At 40.0% G+C, this 26,019-nt stretch overlaps 1 protein-coding gene across 1 annotated transcript; it reads right to left on the bottom strand.

Annotated features, from left to right (window-relative positions):
• Window positions 1–4,372: 4,372 nt before the first annotated feature.
• tacr3a (tachykinin receptor 3a) lies at window positions 4,373–26,019 on the bottom strand. Its single transcript, XM_079552779.1, has 5 exons — window positions 25,391–26,019; window positions 18,130–18,318; window positions 16,681–16,831; window positions 5,244–5,440; window positions 4,373–4,730 (listed from the first exon to the last, which is right to left on the bottom strand). The coding sequence occupies exons 1-5, from the start codon at window positions 25,756–25,758 to the stop codon at window positions 4,409–4,411; spliced, it is 1,227 nt and encodes a 408-aa protein (XP_079408905.1). The 5' UTR covers window positions 25,759–26,019; the 3' UTR covers window positions 4,373–4,408.

Below are 26,019 nucleotides of genomic sequence, written 5' to 3' on the forward strand. Positions count from 1 at the left end.
TCTAAGCAACAGGGTAAAAATCAATACATTTGCTTTACAGCATCCGGGCCTTTAAAATAGCAGTTCACACACTGACATTTTAGGCTTTTTGGTGGCTAAATGTTGTTTTACTTATTTGGATCAGTTACTGTATGTATCAGTTTTACGTGTCATTGATGGCAAAATAAAGTTGCTACACTTTTACATATTATAATATATATTTTTAGTAGCAGTATTTGCATGCAAATGCCAGGTTTATATTGCAGTGCAAATAAAATTCTGATCTTATGACAATCTAGTTTGCAGAGCAAGGTACAGTAGATACTTTGTATTTGAGAACACAAACTGTTGAGGCATTGAGGGCCACAGATCAGAGTTCAATGCAGTGAAACATTCAATAGGATGTATTAAACTGTGTCCCACACCTGTATTTATACTTGGAAGCTTAATGCAGCTGTCTCACAGTAAAATGTTATAATTAAATTCACAGTGTAAAGTGCAATGTGTGCCATAACCAATGGCCGCTGGCTGCTCTGCTTTATGCCCACGACACTGGGGGCCGCCATTGCTGTAGTACCTCCATATCGCCGCTAGTTCCCCATTGAAAAGCATTGGAGTTTAAACACCTTAAAAACAACTTTAACGCCTGGTTTCAATTTTGCTGTCCATTTATATATACAGTTTATGGCCAAATCAACAAAAATCCAGGGCATTTGGCCCTCGGTCTGCACTGGATTTGGCTGGTTAGTATCTTGACAAGCAGAGTATTCCAAAGGAATATTAACTACTAAATGTACTGTTCATTGCAACATGAGTGTGCATACTTTTGCATACTTTTCAAGTGCATAGTGGTTGAAGCTTATTCAAGCAGAACAATATTCCAATTAATTGTTGATCCTCAGAAAATCTGTAGTCACCTAATGCATGTTGGTCCCCATATACTGTAAACAGTTCCCTCTGTGGCCCTAAGGAATTCAACACAAATCCCTATGAGAGAGAGGGGTGGAGGTTTGACTTTGTTACCCTGGGTCTCAAAAAGGGTTACTTAATGCAGGCAATGTTTGTTGTGGGATATTGCAATTTTTTTTATTAAGATTAAGTAGCAACAGACAGCAACAAATAGATTGCATGTGATGATCTGCAACATTTTGGCTAACATCACTTTGGATATTCAGCTGTCGACGGGATCCAAATGCACTTGTATCTCAGTATTTTTGGAGAGATTTGAAATTCTACATAATTTTGTTCAGACATATCTGAAATGTATATGTCAGCACACATTGCACTGATATAATTTAAATACTTTTTAAATTGTCAAATGTTGAAGAACATCACACCAAATATTTTAGATAATTAGCACATAAAATATTGCTGTTTCTTTTTCATTTGTATTTTTCTGACAATGTTTTCGAGCAGATCCGTGTAACAAAAAGCAAATACACAAAAAATACAAAAATGATATTTAGCATTATTATATTTAACATTTTCCAACAAATTATAATGTCTTTTGCAAAAATAACGCATTTCATTCACATAATTTCTGCACTTTTTATCACAACGTTGTATTTTCAGAGGCACAAAATGTCACAACGTCATGACAAACTAAAACTAGTTCTATAGCCACAAAAAGTTAATTCTTTAAGACACAAACTATGGAGGCACACATTGTACAATACATTCAACCAAATCACTGTGCAACTAACACAATACTGAGAAACAATACACAAATATGACATCAATACCACACACAGACACCACCCGGTGGTTGTTTTGTCAAATTAGAGCTTCAAAAACACCAACACATTTTATCACATTCCTCTAAATGTACGTTCGAGGGTCTCCTGACATTCAAAATGCCTTGTAAATTTTCTTCATTACAAAATAAAAGGTATTTGTCTGGCACACAAATCAGACAAAGTTTATTTTAGAAACAGCACACACCACAAGCTCTGAGCGTTCTTTGGACTGTCCTCAATCCTCCACCTCACTAGCTGGGTTTCTCGATATACATTTTCATGTAATCCTATTAAAACATCTTATTTACAAAGCACTCTTCATTAGAACCAATCCTAGAAGTGTCACGAAGAAGAATTTGATGGAGTAACGCATCTTGAGTGTCCTGAAAAAGACACATTTTATATGATTTATTTTTTTCAAATGTTGGTTAACCCAAATAGTTAACAAAAAAGGAAACTAAATCAACATCACCAATGGCAATATTCAATACTGGGAGGTGGAAGTTGTTGACATTGCACACTCTCAAAATATTAGCATTTATAATAATAATAATGCATCGGTTTTATATAGCGCTTTTCTGGACACTCAAAGACGCTTTACATTGCATTATTCATTCACTCCATACCCGGTGGTAGTAAGCTACTATTGTAGCCACAGCTGCCCTGGGGTAGACTGACGGAAGCAAGGCAACCAGTCTGCGCCATCGGCCCCTCCGACCACCACCAACCACTCACTCACACACTACATTCGCAAGGCTTCCTGGTGTTACTAAACGGTCTCCCATCCAAGTACCGACCAGGCCCTTCCCTGCTTAGCTTCCAAGGTCTGACGGGATTGGGCATCACAAAGGCGGTATGGCCATAAAAGTCTAGTTGAAAGTTACAACTATAAACACTTTTTTTTATCTTCTTATTTTGCATACTGACATTTTTTTAAACAAATTAGTCAGTTGTTAAATGCCTAAATCCACAGAAATACCAACAAGGAAATAAGTTGTTGTTTTTCACATTTGGAGAGAAACCCAACTTATCTGTGTGTAAAACATTTATACTGCACTTTTCTACATTGGGCACTCAAAGCGCTTTACATCAAGGAACCACTCACTCATCCACACATTCATTCATTCATACAACAGTGCCAGACACTGGAGGCAAGGTGGGTGAAGTCTGTTTATCCGCAGGATTTGAACCGCCAACCCGCCAGTCACAATACTAAGACTAGTACCAGCGCCACAACAAAGCACTAGAAGAATCCTGTCATTCTGTCATTCTTCTATTCAGAACAAGTCATCTATTTACAACATCTTTTCATTTATCTAAATGAAGTGTTTGTCTTCTGACGCTGTCCATTATCAGCACACAACACCATATTAACCTTTATGTCCTGGTGCTGCATGTTATGTCTCCCTATATACGTATATACATCAGCACAGAGAACCTCCCAATGCCTTATTCAAACATTTCCTCCTCTGTTTGTCATACAGTATTTGCACACCGGACACGAGAGGTTGCACATGCTGCTTTTGTTCTTGGCCCGATGCTCACACTAGCCGTGAGTTCAATGACGTGTGCAGTGGCCTGGGACAAACTGCAGACCACAGTGTCTTCAATAGTTCTACTTCACAGTAGCCAAATCAATGTAAACAAATCTGTAAACGTTCCTCTGTGTACTTACGTATTTAAACAATATGTGTTTTAACGTAGTAAACATGTCAACCACTCGCTCAGACCAAATCTGTGCTGGCATAATTATTGATGTGCCACAAATGTACACCATGGATTTACCCAGTGGCTTGCTAACCACTAACAAGGTCTTTACAACTGTCACAGAGCCTAAAGGCTCGCTCAATAGTTCAGAGCTAAAGAGAGGTCAGTCAGCAGCGTTTCCATTGGCAAATGCGCTCATTCTTCCACACTGTGAATCCAGCATGGGGATCGTGTTCACAAACTATAATAAATTACTACTTTTTTATGACCTCAACACATATAATTAAAGTCATGGCTGATTTTCAGAAATAGAAACTAATTGTTATATACAATTACTGAAGGTTTATTGATCTCTTCTTCTTGTTGATAAGCTATTGTATCTGTGATTCAAATTGTAAATAAAGAGAGTGAGAGCGAGAAAACGGCTGGATTTTCACAGTACATTATTTAACCAATGAGTGGAGTGGACTCAGCTCATCTGCAGTGAAATGGCAATGTCACAGCACAATCTATCACATGCAAGTCATTCACATCGTAAGGCTGCAGCATATGACATACTGCATCAAATGTATACTATTCAGTCTCTCTTTAATTTATTTACAACATCGATCGAGGCTCTCCGGTCGCTAAGGAGCTTCCAGTGGCTCTTCAGTCCATTCTAAGGAGCTCGTCGAAGGCCTTATCTGACTAAACTATCATTACTGTCCTGGTCCTGGTCCTGGTCACCTTTATTAATGCTATTGTTTTATGCACCAAAAGATTGTGATTTATGATCAAATTTAGTACAATCTGCAAACATCACGGAAAATGCAAGGTTTTATATCAGAGGAAATGAAATCCCTTTTCTGTCGAATGAAGAAAGTAGCACTCTAATGGGTTTGTGTTGTGAATGTAGCCTATGGAGGAAATAATCCTGGAAACCTCTGATGACCACTTCACTGTGACTATAGATACATACATTACACGAGTGTTTTTGATGTGCTGCTTCATGAGAACGCCTCAGATTGCGTGTTGGACAATCTTCCGTTCTGAGCTTTCCCATTGCAGCTGCTGATGGCCTCTGTCTGTCGAGACACGATGTAGCTCTTCTTCCTGGACGACTGGGAGAGCTTCCTGCCCCCTTCGGCGCCCCCTTCCAGCTCGTTGGGATCATACACCATGACTGTAGTGGTATCCATGCGCGACAGCGTGTACATGCTGCTCTGCCGAGTGGGGCGCAGGCGAGTGGAGCGCAGTTCCAGCTCATCGTAGCTGGACACCTTGATGAAGGGGCACCAACGGAACGCTCGCTTGAAGCCAGCCCGAAACCTACAGCCGAGATAAGGAGGAAATGCGAGGTTATAGAGACATGAATTATGTACAAACAATGAGCATTTGGGCGTGTGTTTATAATCAGATTTAGAATTCTGCGGGTAATTTCTGCTTCAACTGAAAATCGAATTAGGACAGATAAAAAGCTCAGGCTGTTTTCTCTGGTACTATAAATGAGGAAGTAATGGATGAGTGGCTCAAAGTTGCAGTCGATATGATGCGACTACTTTCATGTCTTGAGGCATAATGTGGTGTTGGCCTAATAATTGACAATAAGTCTTTGTGGAAAATACTCTTCACTTCTTTTGTCTATTGACTATTGGGTCACAGGAGCAATATTTTTTGGCCTTAGATATCTGTCAACATGGAATAGTAACCAGTAAAGTGACCAGTCCGTTCTATGTTCAGAACATTTTAACGGGAACATTCATCATAGCATTTCACACTCCTATTTGTGACTGTTGCTGTACATGTTGGAAATGTTGAAATGAAAAGATGTGGGCATGTCACCTGCTGTTGAGGCAGCAGTAGATGATGGGGTTGTACATGGTGGAGCTCATGGCCAGCCACAGCACACTGAGGTAAACCTGCTGGATGTACTTCCACTTGCTCAGATCTTTGTTCAGACCCGTCACGATGAAGTAGACGTGGTACGGCAGCCAGCAGAGGGCAAAGGTCACCACCACAATGATCATCATCTTCACCACCTGAGACATGCAGTGACAGATTAGCTACAAATGCCCACTATTACAGAAAGAACATTTCATATACAAGAACTGCACAAGACACATTTATCACCATATGATACTGTACCCCACAAAAAGTGTAGAAAGCGTCATTTCATTTTTTGAAATTCTTAATAACTTTTCACTTTATTAAATACAGTATATCACAGAGGGCTTTTATTAGTCCATTACATCAAAGATAGTGCACTGGCGCACGGTGAATTGGGGGGGGGGGGGAGGGAATGGGGTCACCATGAACTCTTAAAATTCAACAATGTTCAAATCAATGAAAAAGATAGTTCGAACTCGCAACAAGAAGTTAGCAGAGGGAACAAGCCGATAAAGTTAAAGCCAATAAGCCTAACACAAGGCTAATATATAGGTCGCCAGCTTTGGAATCTTATCTAATTTCTAACCTGCCCAACTTGATCCTTCAAAGCTTTAAAGTATAGACAAGGAGAAGAAAAAGAAACTAGAGATAGAACCAACATCTTTCTTCTTCTTTTTCTCCTTGTCGAACATGCAGTGGCCTCTTACTTCAGTTTCCCGGTGGTCAAAGGGCAGACAGTGCATTCTCTCCAAAGTCAGACACTTTTAGAGCAAACTAACATGTTACACAAGCACGACCATGGTGAATGAATTACAGAGAATTATTAATTATATTTTCAAGCATTCCCCCATTTTTCATAACATGACAAATTGGTCTGTTCTAAGTGGATAGGCACAGCGAAAATTCACTGCTGCGAATGGGGTGGAAAAAAAAACATCTGTTTGAGATTAGCACCATGAATCACAATGATTAATATTCAAAAGATGACAAATTATATATTATTTACATTTCATTGGCACAAGACATTAATCCTGTCACCTGCTGCAATGATGTTCACTCTGGGAACACTTGCAAGGCATGGCCAATGCACAATGTTTTCATTTTTTTTGCACAATATAGGCTTTTTTCCCCTTTATCATGAGCAGTGAATTGTATTTAACACGCAATGTACTTTTATAAATGTTCAAAATTAGCAACAGTGACTATGAGATACCAAATATATATTTAAGGACTGCAGATTCCATTCAATACAAAAGAAATAAAGAAATGTACGTGTTTTTCGGTATCAGATTGCTATAATAAAATCTAAATAATAATATGAGGTCTGAAAACATTCTGAACCCACTAACTGGATATGAATAGGATATGGATGTTGTTCAATCTGCCCTTTTCCTTTTCTCATTTGTCTTCAGATCTCTGCAATTGAAAATGAAGGACCATCATGCCCTGCCCATACTGCCCCCATTTGGGCGTATTATACATGATACTAAACACATTCATGTCAACAATGTTTTTCCAAATAGAGACTAATAAATATGCAAAGAAAGTTCTAGCGATCGTAAAAACAAAGTAAGATAGGGTTCTATGGAATGAGTGGGTGATCAATCTAGAACAGAGGTGGCCAAACTAAGGCCCGAGGGCCAAATGCGGCCCACCTAGCCTCTCAACCCGGCCTGCAAAAAATCAAGCCCAATAAGCACGGGCAAAAAGGGTGAAAACCACAAATGTTTCCCTGACACTGGGGTGACAGTGGCGCAGATGGTAGAGCGGGTCGTCTCATGATCGGAAGGTCAGGGGTTCGATTCCCACCTCCTGAAAGTGTACACTGTCGTTGTGTCCTTGGGCAAGACACTTCACCCAAATTGCCCCCAGTATCTGCGTATACTGGTGTATGAATGAGAGTATGAATGGGTGAGTGGATCCTTTGAGTGCCTAATGTAGGTGGAAAAGAGCTATATAAGCTCAGACCATTACCATGACATAAAGAAAAATCATACATAACATAACTGTATTTTGTTACGATTTAAATGTGTTTACTCGATTGCAGTCTATCTGAGAACTCTGAGATTATGTAAAAGATTTCTATTCGCCCTCATGCCGACTTCAAAAACCCAATGTGGTCCTTGCAGTTTGCCCATACCTGATCTCGAAGGTCTGCCAACACAGGGAAGCAAGTCGTGATTCTCTGGCAAACAACGGCCTGCAGGAGTCAGCTATCAACCTCACTATTACAAAATAATTATACATTACTTCACTGAATACTTGTTGTTTACGTAATACAGATTTTAAGCCCTTTTCAGTGCACATATTGCAGTAGTGGTGTGCAACATGTGTATTCATTTCTTTCCAAATGTTTTGATGTTATTTCTAGCCATGGTCTGGCCTTTTCTCTATTCCAATTCATTTGTGTTAATTTCTATTCGGTCAAAGGATTCACTGCAAACCCAAATTAATTTGCATCTCATTTGGCTGCACAGTCATTGCTTTTTGACATCTGCGTAACACCCCCTGTATCTGTGTAGGATGATTGCGTGGTAAATTCCTGTCCTGCTTCTGTCTGTCTGTGTACAGGTTTCAGACTTTCTTTGTATTCAAATGAAACGCATTCCTCGTTTTCGTGGGCCTGTTCGAATTACTTCAGATCCGTCACATGTGCGCAGTCATAAAAGATGAGGGACGTCTATGGTCTACACATGAGGCACATTCGACAAAGGGAGGAAATCTTTTGTTCCTTTGAAGTTAATTAATTCTATACTATAGAGAGAGGGAAATGAAAAATTGACCAGTGAAGTAATAAAAATGGTCCCATAGGTGTCCCAAGTGTGCGAGTACAAAGAGCATGGAATATGCATAAGAGGGGAGGTGATACTGGACAATCAGCCTCAGCTGCAAGTGCCGTACATTTGAATTATCGGAGGGTGTAGAGGGTTGTTTTTATTCTCATCAATCTACACACATTACCCCATAATGACAAAGTGAATGAAAGTTTGAATGTTTTACATGCAAATGAAATAAAACTCTAAAATATTGCATGTGCATAAAAATGCACAGTTGCACATCCTTTGCTATGACTCTCAAAACCGAACTCAGATGCATCCTTTTTCCACTGATCATCCTTGAGATGTTCCTACAAACTGTCCACCTGTGCTAAATTAGATTCATTGGACTTGACACACACAGAACCTTTCAGATGGACAACCATCTCTACCATAAAGTCTGATTAGTGGAATGCAGTTACATTTTTCAGACATTTGCAAAATTTAAAAAACCTGTTTCACTTTGTGATTATCTGGTATTGTGTGTAGAAAAACTATTTTAATCCATAATGGAATGAGGCCATTTCGGCAGCTCTCCACTGATCAGGCCTTTATGGAGCACTGCAGAGATGGTCGTCCGTTTGGTTTTCCCATCTTGTCAGAATACCACTGGACTCCTGTGTTGGTAATCTGGGTCATGTTAGTCAATACATCGAAACTAATCCAATTTACTTATTCTCGATTTAACTCATTCAAACACGTGTTCAGTAAAGGAAGGAAGTTTTATGTTTTAAGATGTTTATGTTCACATCAATGTTTTCATATTTTTCCTGAGACTGAAAATATGCCTGACCATAGATTTAATATTGCAGGATTGTTCTAATGATCTACACACCACGCTCTGAACTGCACCTCACGATTGCTTTTCTTTATAAACAATACATTAAAGCTTACGATTCAAATACCCAATTATTCCGTGTCCTAAGGCCTTCAAAATGGCACTGTATTATTGGTCAGGAGATCCAATTCATCGAAACAGAAGAAAAATAACATAGCCCTTTTCCTTCCTCTTTTCTTTTTTTTTTTTTTTTAGAGGGTCGCCAAGCACACACGATGTATTATTTGCACTTGTAAACACCAAATTGGCCCCGCTGTGACTTCATGCATATTTCTGTAACCATGCATCATCCTCTTATAATGGAATGAGCCATCTAAGTTCTGTTTGAGGGTCACTTGTTAACAATAGATATCTCTTTGGCGACCCATGTATAAGCAAACAAGGCTTAGTGTGAATAGTTACGAATACATAAAGCCTTGCAGCTGCGTGTCTCACTGAACATTCACGGTATCCAGCCAGACCATAATCTACCATCAGGATTTTTCACTATATTTTTCTACGGTTAAGGTGTACATCATTGTCCTCATAGGGAACAATAAACATGGCAGGATAGTGGAACAATAAGCACGTAGAAAAGCAGGAAAAATAACATTGTCTTTCAAAGTGTTGTTTTATATTACTTTTTATGACCAACAAATATAATCAGAGTATATTTTATCATACACTCATGATACCACATTAAAAGTAGTATCCCCAACTGTGAAAATCCCTGATTAGTTCCATGATCGAGCTGTATTTACAAAAAATCCCTATTTAGTTGCCAAGGACCTAATGGCAAAAGCTAAAAATAAAAACGGCTGAAATTTGGCAAAATTGCAGCACAAATCACTCATTTAATTTATTATTAATTTATTAATGTATTTGAATGGGACAATGCATATTAATGAACAGACAACCAGTGCTGTAAATATGCTGGATTTAGCTCCGAGCTCATTTCCATCCACAGTAAACATATTCTAACATGTTACTTTGCACACTGCGTTCCTCGTACATCCTTTGTACAATCTGAGCACTTTGAACAACTCCAATTTATATCTCGTGCCCTGCACTTTGAAGCCGTTTGAAGTGTTTAGATTCACCTCAAAAACACAACATGTCCATTTCCCAGCCTCAGCCGACGTCTGGTCCTACAAAATGATGGATATATTATACAAACACGCAAGCACCTGAAAAGGCACTAAACCGAGACAAAAAGAAGATGGCATTTTCTGGGTAAATGTCAAGGTTGCAGGCCGATGGCGAGGGTCTGCTTGTGGTGAAAAGTAAAAATCTTTGACACGCAGAACCAACACAGCCAAAGCCATCAATAATCACAAAGGTATTATGGTCTAAACTGAAAAATACTTATTTATACCATGCTTATGAAATAAAAACAAAACCTGTATAACACATTTGAGGCTCAAAACGTCTAAAGAAATTCAAAACTCCTCTTTTTGATCCGGAAGAACAACTGATAGCTACTACGTTTAATTAGAAACGATCCAGAGCGCTCAGCACCCTCCCTTCTAAGTGTGTTTATTCTACTATGTAATATATTATCAAAGGGCATGAATAATCCTAAACTGATTTCAATTTTCCCTCAACAAAACCTATGTGGAGTGGAATCTTGTTTCATGTGCATGTAATCCTGCATGAAAGTATATCTCTTCCACTCTCAAAAGGCCCTCACATTATGCCGGAGCCATTACGACTTTGCAACGCTAGGAGCAAAAAGTACAATCCCTCGTTGTTCTAACTAGATTATGACACTGAGCTAAAACTTGTAAGAAAATTCAAATCAGTATTCTATGGAGGACACATCGCTCTTATAGGAACCGGCATGTGGCCTTACACTTCTGATTTTCTTCAAGATCACTCATTAGAGGGAGGAACAAGCGCTATGGCTGAGTGATTGAGAGCTCACACCTATGAACAGTGCACCGACGATGGACATGACATTTCCATTGCAGAAAATGCCCATGCCTTTAACTCGCACACTTGCTGTCAGTAACACAGTGACACACTGTAGTGTTGATCAGCCCTCCTATTACTGTGTGTGGCGACTCAAGTCAAAACGACACACTACAGCTTAACTCCGACAGACTTCATTTCTTCCCCCAGATCTGATCGGGGGCGAGGTAATCCACTGGAATCCTCCCATTCAGACACGAGAACACAGAGGGGCTGTAATCTCCGACAGAATTGGATCAGTGCTGGTGGTAAACTGGCTGGACATTGATATAGCCCCGCAACCCAACATAATACAGCTTATTGCCAGAGGCCGCTAGTATGTCACCGATTCATTTCTATACACAAACAATAGCCAACCCTCCAACACACAATAACAGCAGTGGAGAGGTGTCTTGAATGTCTTATCTAAATGTCGTCTTTGACCCTGTCTTACAATGGGAAAGACGATGTTCCAACATCTGGAGTCAAAGAAATCCTAGGTGGACATGAATAAGGGATAAATAGTGGAAGTCGAGGCTAATTTTTCTGTGCACCTGGTTACATCATGTTGGCCAGTTTGTCATTTGTCTCATTTGTGTTATTTATCGATTCGTCTCTAATAGGACCACACATATTGGAGGTGCATATACTGAATGAGAGAGGTGATCAATGCTTGTCACAATGGTGTACACAAACGTGTGCACTCACAGAGCCTCCATAGGGCCAATTTATCAGCAGTTATTATGGTGAACTTCTGTGCGACATTTCCAAACTACATTTAGCTGGGGGCATTGGCCTAAAATAGCGCACCTGGCTTTGCTCCTGTCACACAGTGGATTAAGGCCAAACATCAGAAGGGTGGAACCGTGTTTTGATGAAGAGCGGGGCTTTTATAGTTTCCTGCCTCATTACGCTGTGAGGATTTATTCAGCGTTTGTCACTAGGCACTAGGGAGCGCATTGGAAAGCAACAACACTCCTTCATGTAACGTCACTTCTTTTATTACTTTGACTCCTGCCTCTACAATACACAATCAGGAAGATGTCTGGAACAGTTGCACACAGCATCAAGGGCATCATACAGCATGTGCCTGTCCAACCCCACAGCAGCTCGGGGTAAAGGCTCTTATTTCCAAGTCGGCAGATGTCAGAGCTGTCACAAAGCACAAAGCTAACAATTCACAAAAAGATAACAGAAGATCTTGGTTTGTGGAAGTGTGATGTTTTCTCTGTTTTATCGACTTTTCTTTGCCACAGCAAGACATTTAAATGTCATGTCACAACCTAGAAATATACATCCCCAATAAAATGGCAAAAAGCAGCAAAAGCGTATCTTATTTTTCTGTATTATAAGACTATTATTACTTTTTATGTAATTAGTTTGCACCAAACCACCAAAGCATATTTACAGTGTGTGAATCTTGACCGGCACTGGCAATAATGCTTATTTCTGTCCTGATTGAGGAGCACCAAAAATGACTAAACGTAGCTTTTGTAGCTTTCTTACAACAACGGATATTCGTAGTGAAATCCCACACAGGACACACTATAAACACAATTACTGAGCTTACTTTATTTTGCCAAAAATACATTGCTTGAAAACTGAAGAGAGCCTGTACACTGCCCTGAACTTTACTCTGTTTGTTTCTGTAACCTTTTCTGACCATGACTGTGAGTGGCATGTCCACAGCCCCAGGTAAAAGACACTCCGGACTCTGTATCCGGTGTTAGGAATGTAGACAGTAGAGGGGAACACAAGTATTAAGATCTAAGTTTTACCATTTCAATACAGAGAGTAGAATGATTTATTTTGTACTTGTATATTGTGTTTATAAACTGAATTTCTCCCCAGCATTTGACCCATCATTCAACCAGGAGAACAAATAACTGCAGCTGAATATACAAACTGCACACAGGCTGGCCCCTCTTCGCTCAGGAATTAAACCATCTTACTGTGAGGCAAGACTAGACGAGACACTCAACCACCATAACATCGAACAGTGACCTGCATACAAATCAGAGCCAAGTTGTTTGCAGCAATGTGAAACCCCTGATCACTTATTGATTCTCACAGTTCGTCAAGGAGACTACTCCACAAGCTACTCGAGCACAGGCTTCAGAAATAATAACTGCAGCAGGCTGGCCTGTGTCCAAAGAGATAAAAACCTTTTGAAGCAAAGGCCAATTGTCGACCTGGATTGCTTCTTCTGCCCTTGTGACATAGCTGAGCAGGGAAACTTAAAGTCTTGCTGACCAAGGCCTGATTGGAAATTGCGGAGTGGAACTTCAGTGCACAGAGTTTGCTGACTACAATGGTTAGAAAGCGACCCTCATATCTGTTTACGAAAGGAGAGTAAATAAACAGATAAATATCCGAGCTATGTCACTGTCCTTAAAAACTAAGCTAAGCTATTTTCTTAATAAGATCTCCAAGGGTTCATTAGCAACTCACATAAGAGATCTAGTTAAGTCCTGGCTCAAGCGTAGACCATCTGCGATCATAATAATACGTCCACACATTAGCAATTAGACTTTTGTGTCGTTTTTTTTTTCATACCGTCTAATCACAAACTGTTCCCAGAATGACAGGAACCAATTATTTGTGTAGACAGCACATCAAAGGAGAAGAAAACAGAAACAACATTACAATCACGGCTCGAGAAAGGCCGCCGTTGCTTCAACTTCAGATAATGTGTCCACTCACACCACTCTCCGTTTATTTCACCTGCAGTGCAGACACCAGGGTGCTAGATGCCTTCTTGAGAAAATTGGTTTACATTTTATCAAGATAACCTACAGTATGTGGGAAATAAGCAATGTGCATTTCAGGGGATGTTTTCATACCCGCTCCACTGCTACGGTATTGAATAAAACATGGTGAGGCTCCGCAATGTGCTTCTCTTGATAGATATGACATTCATGAATAGAAAACGTTTATTATGAGGAGTGTGGACTTAATTAATAATTAGAAGCTTACACATGTGTCACAAAACAACCCCCCCCCCCCCACACACTTGTTGCAAAGTGCTGAAAAGCTGCTATTGCCCGGGGACCCAGTTGCTTTTTAAACTTCTGTGTGTCTGGGTGTGTTCACATGCCAGGACAAACAATTGATCGAGGATAAGTGACAGGCCCAAAGGTCTTGTTCAGTGCACTAAAAGGTTTCTGGCCCAATAACAGCCACGGCTCTGATTTAACACAAACTGCTCTTCTTCTGCTATTCTTACACGCTGTAGCTACATCAAAGTGTAACTGATATCCAATACGGCTCACTGCAAGCTGTGGTGTATCAGGCGCTGAAGCGGAACATCAGTGTGCATGTGTAATTTTAATGCCATATTGGACAAAAGAAGATAATGTGTGACTATTTCCAATTGAGCTTCAGTACAGTTGCATTTTTTCTTTTTCTTTGCCATCCTAAACTTGATCTTTTAGTGCAGTAAAAAAAAATACAGACAGAAAACCATTGAAACACTAGAACCGCTTAGCCGAGGGTGGCACGGTGGCCTAGCAGTTAGAACCATTACCTCTCAGCTAGACGGTTCCGGGTTTGATCTCCTCTGTTGAGTTTACATGTTCTCCCCAGCAAGGAGTGTTGACACGCTAACATGAATGCTCATTTAAAAAAATAATCTATTATAATTTGCACCCTGGGTATTTGCAAGATAAGTATCGGAAGTTTCCAGTTCCGTTTTACTCCTTTGGGAAATTAGCAAAGTTTCACTCAAATACATAAATATTAATCAGCTCATCTCATTAGGAACAAAACATTGTATTCCTGACTCGATGCAGTCATCAAGTGAACCAGGTGCTTTTAATGAGTGTCTGTTTTATGCTGATATTCAGGGGTGGAGTGAGAAGCTGGAATCTACCAGCAGCTGTAACACTGCTGGCCATATTTAGACTGTTAGTGTTCTTAAAGTGTTATTATTAATCGATGTTTAGTTTTGTGTGACTATACTTGGATCGTGATACCACTCACGTAACCATATTTAATTGGGGGAGAAGAGGAGATGGCTAAATGCAAACCAGACAGGTACGCATCAACTCGTCTAAACTCAGGTAAGAACATTTCTCATTATGGAAAAATGGTGGTCTATTCCTTTAAACCATTCAAGAAACATATACAAAAAAACAACACATGCATGAACCGTACAAGTTATTACACTTAAGGTGTTAACGTGCAGTGCATTAGACACTGTTGCTGGAGTTCAGAGGTCTAACGCGGAATGGAACAATCTGTTGATTCTGCACTGTGGCACCCTCAGTCTCCTTCCTGACAATAGCAAGACACTCTAATTATAAAAAATAAAGTAGTTCAGGGTCAGTGGAAATTGCTGTTGACCTTCTCATAACTGTAGGAAGGCAAGAAATGGCTGCACCAAATTGATAGCACAGCAGAAGGCAAAGAGGGGTCACTCCGAGCATGGAGGATGTCAGCAAAGCCCCACCGGCTGCACTGAGCTGGCAACGCTGCTCCATGTGGAGCATGTCGACACCAGCCAATTTCAGCACCGGCTGACCCGTACCTCTCAATTGCTGCTGCTCGTCTGCCGATGATACGCCAACAGCTCCGGTCAAGAGTCAAACAAGATAGTTGGACACCACTCTGTGGGTAGTAACCTAGGGGAATGCAATTCAATCCAAGCAAAGCTAAAGCAATGTTTTTGTTGCACATCAATGTCATGGGCTCTCCGACTGAAAAAGTTAAAGTCTATCTCCATTTAGGACAATAGATGAAAAATTCCATCAAGTTCTAGTAGGTCAGTAGAAAGGTTGCAGCTAAATGTTTTCTCCAGTGTAGCTTTTCTCTCTGTTTCTGACAAACCTCTTCTGTTAAAATGATTATACAATCCTATATTCTGCCCATTGAGTATGCATCATCTGTCTGGTCCGCACGGAAGACCACACAAACAAGTCATTTGGAAAAACTCCAACGCCGAGCCATATTACACATTTCTACACAGTATCACTCACAGACGGAGACTAGAGAACATTAAAACTGGCTCCATTAAAGCACAGGAAAAACCTTGCTCTAATGCGCAGATTACTCCCACAGGCTCTCCAGTCCCAATGTCCTATCATTAAAACTACTACTATTCAAACACAGCCTACTGTTTCCAATCCCACCAGCCGAGCACTGGGCTGCTCACTGTTCCGTTTGTACCTTCTAATAATGTTCCAAAGTTTACATTGTTTAAAACACTCGTTACGGTGTTTTAACATTATAAATGTTTGTTTAATTAATGTAAGTAATTGTTTATCCACGTTGTGTGTAGTACTCTAGTGCTAGTTACTTTATCAAAAGGGTCATCACATCATCATTACTAAATGTGATACAAAAACAATTCATTAAAAGGAGGGCCAGGGGATTATTCAAAACACAGTGCAAATTGACATCAATATGCTTTGGTCTTCTTTCACTCTTCTTCTGACTTTTCTCTTTTGAAGTCACAGAAAATGGTCTGTGAAGTTCTGATGACACCTTTCTGAGGGCACCTACATAAGAGGAGAAAATAACACTGATTGGGCAATTGAATGTGTTCCAATTCCTTCAGTCTCCATCTTGTTAACACCTTCTGAATGAAATGGTGCCATGGTTCAATACTAGACTGAGGTCTGTTCGCGAGTATCCTGGAAGCACAAAATAATGCATGCTTCCTTTATAATTAACTTAGACTAGCCGGCCAGAATGCACGCTTTTCCTATTCTTTGCAAAGACTTGTTTTGAACAGACACAAAAAGCAGGAGTAGATGGCCGGCCAGGCAATCATTAACTACTAATCAGCTCTTGGTACTACATGGCTTACCTTCCTCTTGGCCTGGAGCTGTCCGTGGTAGTTGTCACATGAATCCCCTGGAATCTCTCCTCCCCACAGTGTCACGCCCACAATGGTGTAAGTGATGGCCATTATCACTAAGGGCAGCGCGTACACTAGAACCGTCACGATGATATGGTACCTGTGAAGCATAGAAGAAAATCGAGGTGAGAGGTCATATGATTCAGTGACATGTACAGACAGCAGATGTCTTCTGAGAGCATGTTTGTGGTTGAGTCTGGGTAATTCACACAATGACAGTAATGCTACACATTCATTGAAGGTACAGAATGCGTTACGTTTATGCCGGAAGTTCACACGCGCAAGAAATAGACATACGAGCAGTTCATTTTAATTGACACACACGTAAACTACTCTCCACACGCACTTTGAACCCACGCTGATTCAGTACCACGAGCTCCAATATACACACACGTGTGCGTGCTCATGATGTGCACACTCGTGACTTGCCTTCCACACGTCTGTGGTCTATGTCTATTTCTTGCACTCATGGATTTATGGTGTAAATCTAATGCCATAGTACGGCACATTTGAAACAACTATCAGCATAAAGGCTGCTACCGTTTACTTCAGTTTGCTTTTGACTTAGTTCATTAAAAAGACTGAACTAACTTTTAAACTCCTACTACGAGTTTAAATCTCGAAATTTTGTGTTTTAAACAAAGAATTATGACTTTAAATCTCGTAATTTCGACTTCCTGTTGGATTTTTACTTTTTAAACATACTTTTTAAATATTGCTATTTATGGGCTTCCATAAATAGCAATACAAATCTAGCTTACTCTATTACAAATGTACAAACATGCAAAGTTGTGACTTATAAACATTCTTTTTGGCACCTCAACATTGAAATTGTATGTTTTTCTAAATTAAAAATCAATTCTATATGTGGAAAATATGAGTGAAGACTGTGTTGCCAGGTTTTCAAATTGGCCTGGAGCACCGTATGCTGGCAGCAGTGGGAATGATAAAAATGGCAATTCAATTGTGCTATGCATGGACCAAGCCCCAGCTATTCAAAATGGTGCTGTATTTATTCAATGGCCTGTGCTCATTGTCACATAGTGGCAGAAAAACGCTTTGCTTCCCCTTTAAGTGAAATGATTGACATTTGAGAAGGTTTCTTTTTTTTTTTTATCTCTTTCAGGCTAAAAATAAGTAGTCGTCATCATCATCTTTTTTTATATGAGCATCTGAGTTCCACAAAGTTCTACTTAGGAGAAGAGTTTAGCACAGTAAGCAAAGCCAATGGAAAGATGCATGTGCAGATGAATAAGTAAATAGATAAATAAATAACATGGATATGATGCTCAAAATAAGTAGGCAGAAGCTTAAGCTTGTTGGCGCCTACCCCCCCATAGTTATTTCGTCCTATTCCAGTGACTGTCACAGGCATAACACAATAGCTTATATTCTCACATGAAGGCATCCTTCGCTTTGCGGGGCCAGGCCACGTAGCACAGTGTCCGATTAGGCACTGTGATAGTGGTGGAGTAGTAGCACAGGGGAAAAGCCAGGGCCACAGCCAGACACCAAATGACCACTATGATGCACGTGGTAGCTTTAGCTGACAGTCGAGGCTTCAGGGGGTGGATGATGGCCATATACCTGCAATGACAACAATACATCCTTATTTGCACACAGAAACAGAATTAAATACTTTATAGGTGCATAATAATAACAATAATGAGTAGAAGAAAACACAACACTTAAAAATGTGACACTTTTGCTGGCGGTAGCTTTCAAATGAGGCATCACGGTGACCAAGCTCTCTAGTCGAGAAGCTTTTAGGGTAAAGCCGAACTGGAGAAAATGCACTCGCTTCAGGTGGGGTTTGAGAGATTAAGCGTGTTAGACCATGTTTGAGGTTCTAGCAGATCATGCCTGTCGTCTGTAGCTATAACATTAAACATGAGGCTGGACATGCCCATACATTGATTTCCTTTACCAGAAGGAAAGCCATACACACAGAACATTCTACAGCAAACCAATCAAAGCCAAGCCCGCCCGTCTAAGCCTCTCTGCTATCTATCATTCTGAGTGTTTTTACCCTGCCCTGTATATACCACTTACTCGAAAGTTTTTAACGATGAGTAAAGGGAGAGTTGAGGATCATAAATTCAGGACCAGGCTGTCTTAATTTTACAACACGCTGTTTCCAATTGAATTCCTCGAAAAAGGTTTATTGGATTTTTGTTGTACTCCTTGGAGATCCTGCAGGTTGTGAAACGCACTGCAGTAATGGAAAGTTTAGGCAGGAAATCTAGAGCCCAGCTTTATAAAGATAACGAAATTCCAATATTGCAGCCGGTTACCGCAGAATTCTCCTATATGGCGTCAGAGACTGCAGCAGTGTTCAAAACAACCAGAACTGAAATGAACAAATAGGCTGCAATGCGATCAATATATATAAAGCGTTTTTTATCACAAACCAACCAGACATAAAGTAAATGACAACACGCACAACAGCCACACAGATTAAAATGCATTTAAAAAAAGGGTAACTTAAAAAAAAAAAAAAAAAAAACGACCTATTAATTTAACCCATTCAACATACAGTATTTATTCAGGGATGGTTAAGATAGAAATTGTAGCATGGGTGTGTCTGTAATGGAGACTTCCTGTCTTCCACTTAGGGACTGAACTTTTTTCTTTTTTGGTCTTTTTGTTTGGCCAATAGAAAAAAATATTATTCAACATTCAGACTCAAACAAACAAAAATGATTAACACTCTATTTATCATAATCTGAAACCCTTTCTGTGCCGCCTCCCCATTGAATATGTGTCTCGGTGGATTGTGTGGTATTTACCCTCGGTCCCATCAGTCCCGCAAATGGCAGATTGTGAATAGTTTGTTTCAGGCTCCATCAACAATGTGGCAGAGCTGCGTGCCATCCATCACGCTCGCACAAGAGGACTCACACACGGCAGACATGAACTCCACAATAGTGCAATAACGATCGATTAAGATCAAGTTCAGTTCAAAACATTCAGTCATTTCCCATTCAGCCTCTGTTATTCCCGCAGGTGCCAGCCTGGACTTTATCCCTGCACCCATGTCTGTTTACCTGTTGCTAAAATGCACGTCCCCAATGCTTTGGGATTGATTTATCAAAGACATAATTGCTCCGTCAGTACAAGAAAATATAATTACCCCTGTGAGTTGTGTAATTAAATGTTGCAACAGGAGATTGGATTATGCACAGAGTAAATTATACAGCACAGTGTATTGCAGGATATACCTTTATTTTAGAGGGACAGACAGACAATAGAAATATAGCATTAAGGCAAATGCCACATTGTCATAATGTATTGTATAGAGCCAACACATATAATATTGTCAGGGTTGAGATCAATGTCACTAAGGGGGTTGGAAAAGGCCAATAACCAATATAATGTGTCTATGGTAATCTATGGTGAACATGAGCTTTTTATGTTCCAAATTGAAAATAGTTCAAACATGTCCACGACTACAATGGTTAATGACAGTTATATGGCAGCATTTCCAATTTACATGTATATTACATCTATATCAGTTTTTATTAACAGAGGGATTGGTGAGCCCAGATAAAAGGGTGAGGCGCAGATATGTTAATGTGGGTATTCTGTATATACTGAATCTTGGTTCGCTTGCGCTGTCTTTAGCCAATAAAAGTAACACAAATACTTTATATGGGCATGTAGAGCAATGGTTCTCAACTGGTGGGTCACGAACAATTTAGTTTCTACATAATAATGTTAATAATGATTCTGTTCTATTCTATTGAACCTACTAATTGCATGATAGATGATAAAATTATAATAAACATATGGTTAACCAATTACTAGAACAATAAACTTTGAAAGAAGTGATTAACAACAAAAGATGGAGACTGGTCATGTCAGTTATGATTGGTATTTGCCAACATCAGGTGTAAACAAAATACAAAATAATTGACTTTTGACATTGTTATACTTGGCTCAATATATTGAACTTTCTCGTATTTCTGCTAACCACGGTCTAGTAGTATGCTGGATGTTGTGTTAACATTATCCTTCCCGACATAATGTGTTAAGGAAGAACTTCTTAATACATACTTGTACTATAGATGTATAACTCAAAAAATGTACAGTAATCTTTATACCTTGTGACAATATACATTAGGTGGAATGTAGCTACAATCTCTTACCATGTCAAATGTTGGAAATTGTAAGGTCCATATCACTGATTGAGTGTGTTGTTGAAAATGTTATTGCAAGAGGAAAATGTGACTCATAATCAGGTACCTGCTCGTGGCTCTGTGTGCATGGCGATGAAAAAGGTATACTTGACCTTTGCATATTCTTATGGTAACTTACTATCAACGTAATGTGAATTGTTACAGTTGTTATTAGTTGAGTACTTAGAGTATTAAATATAGGGTTAGGAGCATAACAGCTTGAGCTTCAGCCTACTCCTTTTGAGCTTCCATTACTGTGTAATGACATGATGTCTGTAACTAAATGAATGTAAAGAGCTCAAATAAACTAAACTGAACATGTCTTTCAATCTTAATCTGATCTATAAGAAACTGAATCATCTATATGTATACTGTTGTTTGGTTCATAATTTCTGCTTTAAAAGATTATTTAATATTTATTCAACAACAATAATCTGTGATGAAAATACATTACATCATATATTAGAAATCAAATTCTTATTGGGGTCACAGTTTAGGATTTTGGTGGGTCCTGACAGCACCCCAGTTCAGAAAGAGCATATTGTATATATATTGTGTGTTTGTTGGTCGCTTTCGCTAACTCACACATTACCTACTTGAAGTGTAATTTCCCTGAACAAAACCAAGACTTCTGTTTCGGTCCGGGAATATTCCATGGTCCTTTTCTACCAGTTTCATTTACATCTTAGCATCTAACATCTGTAAGTGTCCACTGGGGGTGAAAACATGCTATATAAATTGAGACCATTTACCATGAGCAAATATATAAAACTTGGCCCTCAACAGTTTCCTTCATTAAAGGAATAGGCCACCGTTTTTACATACTAAGATATGTTCTTACCTCACTTTAGACGTGTTAATATATCCCCGTCTGGTCTTTGTCCGTGCGCTCTGCCAGGCAAACGGAGCACATACGCAGCCTCTCCCACATGTCATATAGCTCCAAAAAAGCTCACGATAGAAGCTACCAAGCTCTTCCACGTGTTCCCTATTTAAATAAAGTTACGTGAAGTGTCCGCGTAGTAACTCCTAAAGACTTCCCCCGCTCACTTCCGTCAATAACCTTTAGGAGTTACTGCGTGGACGTTTTACTCCTCGTATCATTACGCCTCACAATATAGTCCCCCTTTTTATTTGCTTATAAAAGCGACATGCCACATTTCTGGGTAAATATACTTCGCATGAAAACACTTCACGTAACTTTATTTAAATAGGGAACACGTGGAAGAGCTTGGTAGCTTCTATCGTGAGCTTTTTTGGAGCTATATGACATGTGGGAGAGGCTGCGTATGTGCTCCGTTTGCCTGGCAGAGCGCACGGACAAAGACCAGACGGGGATATATTAACACGTCTAAAGTGAGGTAAGAACATATCTTAGTATGTAAAAACGGTGGCCTATTCCTTTAATTCCTTCTTCTTCTTTTTTGGTATTGTATTATTTTATTTTGTTTACTTTGCTTTATATGCTTGGAAACATTTAGCACTAACTTTTGATGAGTTGTCACTAGTTCTCCTGCTCCTTCTCCATTCATATTCCTACTCCATTTTGCTCCAGGCGTGAGATGGAGCATCCAGAAAAAGCACCCATTGATAATAAGACTCACTCGTCTAAACACAAATCTTTCACACGGATTCCCGTCGGACAACTTACAACAACCCCATCAAAGAACAACTCTACAAATGAAAATGTTCAGAGTTGCAATAGCTATCATATCCAGTGTTGTTGACTGGACGCGACTGGACTCAATGCAAAATTCCTGGATGATTAAAGACGGCTTGTAATAAAAGGTAAAGCGTATTTTGCAGGGCTGATGTTCTGTGTCTTCTCCTAAAAAGAAGACAAGTGCTTTGCTCAGAAATGTGTCTGTGTACATTGTAATTGTTTTGTATAAATGGAAAAGTCTTCACTATGAGCCAGACTAAACTGTATGTATAAAACAGTGGCAGGGTAGTAATATAGTCCTGTCAGTGCACTGTCTAAACACTCTTCATCACTTTCTGTTGAAACATAACACATTGGAGAGATGAGACCAGCAACACAAGAGGCCCAGCAGCGAATGGATAGATAGATAGATAGATAGATAGATAGATAGATAGATAGATAGATAGATAGATAGATAGATAGATAGATAGATAGATAGATAGATAGATAGATAGATAGATAGATAGATAGATAGATAGATAGATAGATAGATAGATAGATAGATAGATAGATAGATAGATAGATAGATAGATAGAGTGTGTTAGTGGTCTCGCTGTTAAGTTTGCCCTTCGATGTCAACACGAGTCTCTCTCTACCTAACACAGCACCCTGCTTTGCCTTGGAGCCTGAGAAACACTGAGCGTACTAAAGGCAGCGGAAACAGCTTCACACACGGGCGAACTGTGGCCCCGTGCCATTTCAAGACATCAGGGCCGCGAGTTACATCCGCATCATGTGTACGCTGCTGCTGCTGCTGCTCTCTTTCTCAGTACACCGGTGACAGAATTATAAGGACACAGCTGACCGAAAATCCAACACACAATAGAGCTGCTGGAACTATGCAGGATCCAAAATCAGCCTGGCCCTGGGAAAGTGTCAGAGAGTCGGAGAGAGAGCGGAGATGCGCCAGCACAGCCAACCGAGCTTCTCATCATGAGCGCCTGTAATCCCTTTAGTGGAACATCATGACGTAGAGCGGACCACTGATCAAGAGCATCAGATAGTGACTGCACATTACATAAAGCTGCCACACCAGTATTTCAAAAGTACAGACAAACCCTCTGGACCCATCTTCATTTTGAGAGGATTAGTAATCCCAGCAGGTAGCGGCAAAGGAAGACTGAGCAAATGTTCTACTTTGAAGAAAGAACTCCTATATTCTTTTGATATGTTGTTCTTACACCCCCAAACCGCACGCTAAAATGTTTGTTTCAAGATCAAGTGTATGAAGAATCGACAGAGTGTTTTTGCCAACATGAGTGGTTAACATGTTTAGGTGTACCAGCCTCGAGATACTTGCTAAAACTATACCCTACAACTGCAGGAGTAATGACACTTTACACCTTAATAGACCACAATATATTGTTGTACTTAATTCTAAGGCAATCGGTGCAGAAGATGTACTACACACGTTGGTGGATGGACTGCCAATTTCCTCAATCTTCTATATTGTCTTACAATAAAGAAGTAAAAAGTACTACTTTTTTTGGAGACAATGAGAAGCATCAATAAATCCCTAAGGCGACATAAGGTAAACTGTTCTCATAACTTTCATAACTTTCTTTTATTGTTAATCATTAATTGGATTGCAATTCTAAATCCACAGTGAAAAGATCCAAGATAAGAGGACCTGTGTGAGTGCGCGCAAAACATATAACAAGCTCATGTGACAGAATGACGGAGCCGAGCCAAGAGCTGAAAGTGTGAAAAGACGGTTGACTTGTTCTAGGTGTGAGACACAAATAGGGGTAATCCACACTATATATAATACTGGGGAAATGTGTTTTTCTCCAAGCCCCCATTCTCTTTCCCTTCAATTGAACATGGGCAGATTCATCTTTATCTTGGACTAACATTTGATGGAGCGACTTTGAAGGAGTGAAATGGAAGCTGCGCCTCAATGAGAAATTATCATGCAGATCACAAATAATTATCATAGTCATTGTCACAGTGTTAAAGGAAAAGCAAAGGAACAGCAGGGGAGTCATCAGTCAGGGCCTTAAAAGGAAATGCTATCATGATTGCAAAGAGGAAAATAGCCTAAATTGTTTGTATATTATAAGCTTGGAAATATGGTCAAAAGGAAGGAGTGATATACTTTGAGTGGTGCAGGTTTGGTGCACTGCAGTCCATGGGCGATTTGAAAGTTGGCAAATATAAAAAGCGAGCCTGAAACCTTCAGAGACAAACACGTCCACATTATGACTCATTAATTGGTGAATGGCTGCCTGCATCTTCTCACACAACTTGAAACGCTCCCCTGACATCAGATCACCACACTTTCTGCTTTGAACCACAGCCGGGTCTCAACTGGCACCCCATGTCACGACAGCAGCGCGATATACGGTACAACAATGGGTGCATCATTCCGAAAATGGGTTGCACATCAAACACGTGAGAATGAATGATCCTTTTTTTTTTTTTTTTTTTTCCCCCAGATTGAATTTTCCACCTGCCATGATGGAAGTAGTATGCCGAAGTGGAATGAAAAGAAACTAGATGTCCACAAAATCATGCGTGAAGCCATGATGAAAGCGTTTGAATCGCATGGAGATATTAACATGCAATGCACCGTGGCATCCAGCGTCTCTCTGCTTCTTTGATCATTGCAACCTCTTAATCTACTTCCAAAAATTCCATTGGAAAAGATATGGAGCGATTTTAAAACCACGAGATTTCCGCGTGGGGCTAAGCTACTATGTTCAAACAATAAACCACAACTGAGGCTAAAAGTCCTCAGCCAATCATTGCATCACAAACCTAATTGTACAACGCTCACCTGTCCACTGCTATTGCCGTCATGGAGTAGATGCTTGCGAAGACAGATGTAACGGGAAAGAAGTTATGGAATTTACAATAGGCTTCCCCAAAGTACCACACCCCATGCGAGGCGTAGATAAAGTTTATTAAAGTGTTGAATGCGGCCATTGACGCGTCAGAAAAAGCGAGATTGAGGAGAAAATAGTTGGTGACTGTTCTCATGCGTTTGTGCGCGAGGATTATCCAGATGACGATCAGGTTTCCAAACACTGCCACAGCCAGGACGGAGCTGTAGGCGACCGACCACAGCGCCACGCGCCACGGTGGCTGGGCGAACTTGTTGGTGTAGTTCATTGTGGCGTTGGAGTCGTTTTGTGAGGCTTCCATTCTTCTTGTCCTTTCCCGAGATCTAGCCAACTTAAAATGTTCTCGACATCAAGTCTTTTCCGCTGGGAACAGGCAGCCTTTAAGGAATCATAGTGCGTATTTCTGAAGTCATCCCAAAAAAGAACATCTTCTGTTGATTCCCTTTATTCCACTGCCCCGCTCACTCTTTAGCAATAAAACAAATGCAGTGGGTTGTAAGCTCAAGTGTCCTCGGGCGCCTGTTGAATGTAGTGGAAAGCGCTGTCTCTCCAGCAGTGGCGG

This window comes from Gobius niger (assembly GCF_951799975.1).
Source record: "Gobius niger genome assembly, chromosome: 3".
NCBI lineage: Eukaryota > Metazoa > Chordata > Actinopteri > Gobiiformes > Gobiidae > Gobius > Gobius niger.

What these genes read in the sequence shown, in the direction of transcription:
- tacr3a (XM_079552779.1), bottom strand. Translation starts at nt 25,758, where the DNA reads ATGGAAGCCTCACAAAACGACTCCAACGCCACAATGAACTACACCAAC. An exon ending in AAAGCGAAGGATGCCTTCAT is followed by an intron (nt 16,832 to 18,129) that starts GTGAGAATATAA and finishes TATGCTTCACAG; the next exon opens with GTACCATATCATCGTGACGG. An exon ending in AGCTCCAGGCCAAGAGGAAG is followed by an intron (nt 5,441 to 16,680) that starts GTAAGCCATGTA and finishes TGCATGTCTCAG; the next exon opens with GTGGTGAAGATGATGATCAT.